This window comes from Citrus sinensis, chromosome 8, assembly GCF_022201045.2.
Source record: "Citrus sinensis cultivar Valencia sweet orange chromosome 8, DVS_A1.0, whole genome shotgun sequence".
Lineage (NCBI taxonomy): Eukaryota > Viridiplantae > Streptophyta > Magnoliopsida > Sapindales > Rutaceae > Citrus > Citrus sinensis.
This window is the reverse complement of record NC_068563.1, coordinates 20,375,038-20,380,560: the sequence shown is the minus strand read 5'-3', so window position 1 is coordinate 20,380,560 and position 5,523 is coordinate 20,375,038. Positions and strand designations below refer to the sequence as shown.

The 5,523-nt window shown below is 35.0% G+C and overlaps 1 protein-coding gene across 1 annotated transcript; it reads right to left on the bottom strand.

Moving 5' to 3' along the window:
- Positions 1-323: 323 nt before the first annotated feature.
- LOC102621948 (probable leucine-rich repeat receptor-like protein kinase At1g35710) lies at positions 324-4,237 on the bottom strand. The gene is made up of 2 exons (XM_006494269.4): positions 920-4,237; positions 324-806 (listed from the first exon to the last, which is right to left on the bottom strand). The coding sequence occupies exons 1-2, from the start codon at positions 4,074-4,076 to the stop codon at positions 514-516; spliced, it is 3,450 nt and encodes a 1,149-aa protein (XP_006494332.2). The 5' UTR covers positions 4,077-4,237; the 3' UTR covers positions 324-513.
- Between the last annotated feature and the right edge of the window lie 1,286 nt (positions 4,238-5,523).

Below are 5,523 nucleotides of genomic sequence, written 5' to 3'. Positions count from 1 at the left end.
GTATTTCTTTTATTTATTTTTTTTGTTATGCTTCCTAAGACTTTTTGTTAAGTTTCCCAATGTGTACCATCTAATGGCTAAGATAAGAACATTATCAGGCTATGTAGGACGTACAATAAAAATTGTGAAGACATGGTAACATATTTGCTAATATCATGTACTTGAAATTGTTTTGAAGAGAAGCTTTGCTTCTTGTAATGGAGCACCTCGTCATCCAGTTAACAGTATGTTGATGGGCTTTAGCTGAACTGAGAAGAGAAATTGAGGGTGCAAGTTTGAAAACAGGCAACGATTTTGGAGAGACATATCACAAACACTATTGGTTTATTAAACCTTAAGCCGTGTGAGGTGAGGAAAGATTTTATTCATAAAATGAAAAAGATACATCTAGTCAACAGGACTTACAAGCATTACCCCTTATGATATGGTAAAATCTAGAAAACAATTTCAAAGGACCAGACCAATTACTTGGAAAAATAAGCTATTTACAAGTCTGACTAAATTTTCAATTGACTAGATCTTCAACAATTGAGACACCTTCTGCATAGTTGGTCTAGATTCAGGACTCTCATCTAAGCATGAAATGGCAACTTCCACGATTGTTATCAATTTTTCTTGAACATTGCGCGATGGAGTTGGAAGCCGAGGGTCCAACATTTCATCTAGTGCTATGTTCAAGTTCAAAGATGAAGAGGAAATTGAGGAAATAAAATCTTCTGGATGCTTCCCCTTTGTCACTTCCAATGCCAACACTCCAAAGCTATACACGTCGCACTTTTCAGTAACTTTCATTGTGTATGCAAGTTCTAAAAGAGAAAAACAAAAAGAATAATTGTTATATTATTATTATTTTTACATGAAATCTAGTAAGCTAATATTAATTAGTATATTGTACACGCTTCAATAATAATTTACATACCTGGTGCAACATATCCATGTGTGCCCGCAAGTTCTGCCCAATTGGATGAGTCTGGCTTGAGAAACTTGGCAATTCCAAAATCTGAAACATGGGCTTCATTCTCGAAATCTAACAGCACATGTTTGCTTGATAGATCTCTATGAACAATTGGTGGGAAACAATCATTGTGCATGTAAGACAATGCATGAGCTATACCTTTTATCACATTCATTCTCTGTGTCCATTCCAAATCCTTTGCTGCTGCGTCATTGCTTAGGATCATGGCCAAGCTACCCATTTGAAGATATTCATAAACTATAAACGAGTGCCGGGCATGTGAACAAAAGCCATAAAACTTCACAATATTACGATGTCGTATCTCAGTCAAAGCCTTGACTTCATTCAAGAATTCTTGCTGAAATGTCATCTCACTTGGGAGTGGCGAATGAAATTTCTTGACCGCAACGATTTCTTCAGAACCTAGTTCAGCTTTGTAAACACTTCCTTGTCTACCCTTTCCAATGCAGTGCTTGTCATCAAAGTCATTTGTTGCTCTAATAATTTCTTCATACACGATTTTTCCTTCAAAAGTTAACATTGAAAGCAAACCCGAAGTATTTCTAGGGCTAGTCTGTTGTGATTGTGAGTTATTCTTCCTTTGTTGAAACTTAAAGAACAGTCCAATCAAAGAAATTAAAAGAGCAACAATCCCTAAGAGAGGGAACAACACAACAATCCAGATCTTTCTCAAAGCTTGTTTATTTGACTTTAATGCTTTGCAAGATGGAAGTCCTTTGAAGTCTCCGCATAATCCTTTGTTCCCTTGTAATGCTTCTATTGGAGCATCTCTGAATGCTGTGCTGTTAGGAATTGGACCTCGTAACTCATTGTAGGATATGTCAATGCGTTGCAGGCCATGCATTTCATCAAAGCATCTTGGAATGAAACCAGAGAGGCTATTGTAGGAGAGATTCAGCTTCTCCAAGCTTTGCATAATGCAGATTTGAGACGGTATTGCTCTTTCAAGAATGTTATGACTCAGATCTAATTCTGAAAGATGAATTAAATCCCCCAATTTAATTGGAATTTCCCAACTGAACTGATTATTGCTTAAATTTAAGTAATGCAATTTGACCAAGTTGCCAAGACTTTCTGGGATTGAATTGCTTAATCTATTTGAAGACAAGTCAAGGTACTCGAGTTGAACGAGTAACCCGAGTTTTGGAGATAGTTGTCCAGAGAGCTGATTTTGAGCCAAAATGAGCTTGATAAAAAAACTAAGCTTACTAAGTTCTGTTGGAATCTCGCCAACAATATGATTAGATGACAGATCAAGAACTTTTAACTGAGATGAGTACCCAATTTCAGGAGGTATATTGCCAGTAATGTTATTTATAGAAAAATCTAAAGTGCCTAACTTTGGACATCTTCCCCAGTGAGATGAGATTTCACCATAAAAGTAATTGTGGCTGAGATCTATGAAAGTTAAGTTTGGATAAATACCAAAAGATTCAGATATATTTCCAGTGAGATGGTTTTCATTGAGACGTACTCTTACAAGGCTTGTCAAATTTCGCAAATTGGGAATTGGACCTTGAAATTGGTTATTACCTAAAAATAGCATAGTCAACTTCACAAGTTTTTGATATTCTTCAGGGATGGCACCAGAAAGTGAATTCTTATACAAATTCAAGTAAGCCAAGTTGGTCAAGTTACTCAAAGAAATATGGAGTGAGCCACTGAGTTTATTGAACCCTAAATCTAGAACGGAAAGAGACTTCAGGTTTCCTAATTCACTTGGAATTGAACCAGAAAGTGAATTGTTATTAATATACAAGGTAACCAAGTTGGTTAAGTTACCCAAAGAATGAGGAATCGAGCCAATGAGTTTATTGTAGGCCAATTCTAGATCGGAAAGAGACTTCAGGTTTCCTAATTCATTTGGAATTGAACCAAAAAGTGAATTGCTATAAAGATACAACATAGCTAAGTTGCTCAAATTGCCTAAAGATTGAGGGATTGAGCCACTGAGTTTATTACTGCTCAATGCTAGATTAGAAAGAAACTTCAAGTTTCCTATTTCACTTGGAATTAAGCCAGAAAGTGAATTGTTATGAATATACAAGGTAACCAAGTTGGTTAAGTTACCCAAAGAATGAGGAATCGATCCACTGAGTTTATTGTTGCCCAATTCTAGATCGGAAAGAGACTTCAAATTTCCTATTTCACTTGGAATTAAGCTAGAAAGTGAATTGTTATAAAGATACAGCATAGCTAAGTTGCTCAAATTGCCCAAAGATTGAGGGATTGAGCCACTGAGTTTATTACTACTCAATGCTAGATTAGAAAGAAACTTCAAGTTTCCTATTTCACTTGGAATTAAGCCAGAAAGTGAATTGTTATGAATATACAAGGTAACCAAGTTGGTTAAGTTACCCAAAGAATGAGGAATCGATCCACTGAGTTTATTATTGCCCAATTCTAGATCGGAAAGAGACTTCAAGTTTCCTATTTCACTTGGAATTAAGCCAGAAAGTGAATTGTTATAAATATACAAGGTAACCAAGTTGGTTAAGTTACCCAAAGACTGCGGGATTAAATCTTCTAAATAATTTGAGTGCAAAGAAAGGTTGTTTAGAGAACTTAATCTACTTACTTCATGAGGAATTGAGCCACTTAGCTGATTCTCGAACAAGTGAAGGGTCTTGAGATAACTTAGGTGGCCAATTTGTGGCGGTATGTCACCAGAAAACGAATTGGATGATAAACTAAGATACTTGAGTTTTGAAATGTTACTAATTTGAGGCGGGATGTTTCCAAAGAGTTGATTGCATTGAAGATCAAGATATGTGAGATGAAGAAACGATGAGAATGAGAAATCATGAAGCGTACCTTTTAAACCTATACTTGTGAGGTTAATACTATTGACTCTTCCACCATGGTTGCAATGAATTCCAACCCAAGCACACGAGCCTGTTTTGGTGACATTGTTAAGAGTCCATGAAGATAGGGGAGATCCATTATTATGATTTCGAAGGCTAGTTTTCCATCTGAGAAGTGCACGGGCTTCTTCCATATAATAAGAAGAAACAATCAGTGGAAAATTTAAAACACAAAATAGGATAAAAAAAGCCAGTGAGAAAATTACTAAATCATTTCTCAAGTTTGGTAACACCATTGCGTAGTGGGAGATCAACTAAGACTCGATAATTATAGAAAGAGTAAAGAACAACTGCAGATGAGAACAACAAGAATTAAAAATTAGCTAGACAAGGCAAATAGAAATACACATCTAGGAATGATGGATGTACATAGAAACACACTGAAATGCAAATTTATAGCAGCTATATATATATATATATTCAAAGAGAAAATGAGGTAATAGAATCAATGAGGTGAGGAAACAAGTCAATGTGTCAACCTCTCTAAACTAGACTAGCTGTTGTTAGGGAAAAAATTGGTTTTCATTAATTTTGTTAGTTATCTATCAATTGAGGCCTTATTAACGCTTTGTGTGTGTGTGTGTGTGTGTGTGTATGTCAGTTTCCTAATATGAGATTTTAAAGTACGGAAAAGTTCAGAAAAGCTTTAAGACCTCACCGTTTTAAAACTTTTCCGAACTTTCCCATACTTTAAACACTTAAATTAAACAATTTTTGTGTAATTTATGGAGACGAACATTTCTATCCAATCTACCAAGATGTCATCTAAAAAACCAATGCACAAGGTTTGATGAAGAAATTAAATACCGGTTATGTAGCTTAAATTAATTCTATGGTAACAAGTGAGTGACATGTTAAAGAAAAAAAATTGAGTACTGCTACGCATTCTTAAGTTTTTATTCTGAAAAATTATCTCAAATAATGTAGCATTTATCAATTGGCTAATGAGATTATACAATTAATTTACTCAGTTTTTATAAAGAATTATCATCTACTTAAAGAATCTATATATTTATATAAAGTTGGGACTACAAGAGGTGATGTGGCATCATCATTTCTCATCTTTGTATATTCTCTATTATCTAATAAATAGAGAAATTTTCTTTCAAATTTGGCTTTTTATCTTCGCATAATTAATTTGACTGTTATTACACAATTAATATGTAACAGCTCATCAAAAGACTCACTATCTTCTCTAATTGAAACCTTCTTAATCATAAATTAAGCAGTAATTTATAAACATTTTTAATCACTCTTCTCCTCTGCGTCACCTTAATTTATAAATAGCAACAAAAAATATGATATCCCACGTGAACATAAACACAACATAAAATAACAAAAAATAGCAATGGCTCCAAAACATGTGTTTTTCATTTTGGCCCTCACTTGCCTGATCATGGCAAATATTGCAAATGCAACTAGCAGGAATGATTGCCTTAACAACAATATGAAACTAGGCTACGATCTTGCAACAAGACTCGAAGCTAGCGGAGGCCTAACGGAATGCTGGAACGTGTTAATGGAGCCGCCGAAATCATGTTCAAATGAGATTGTTATATTCTTCCTTTCCTTAATAGCCAGGCTGATATTGGCCTTGACTGTTGCCGCGCTATTGATATATCATCCATAATTGTTGCCCTGCAATGCTCATCTCTCTTGGATTCACTGCCGAATAAGGGAACA

What these genes read in the sequence shown, in the direction of transcription:
- LOC102621948 (XM_006494269.4), bottom strand. Translation starts at nt 4,076, where the DNA reads ATGGTGTTACCAAACTTGAGAAATGATTTAGTAATTTTCTCACTGGCT. An exon ending in ACATGGATATGTTGCACCAG is followed by an intron (nt 807 to 919) that starts GTATGTAAATTA and finishes TTTCTCTTTTAG; the next exon opens with AACTTGCATACACAATGAAA.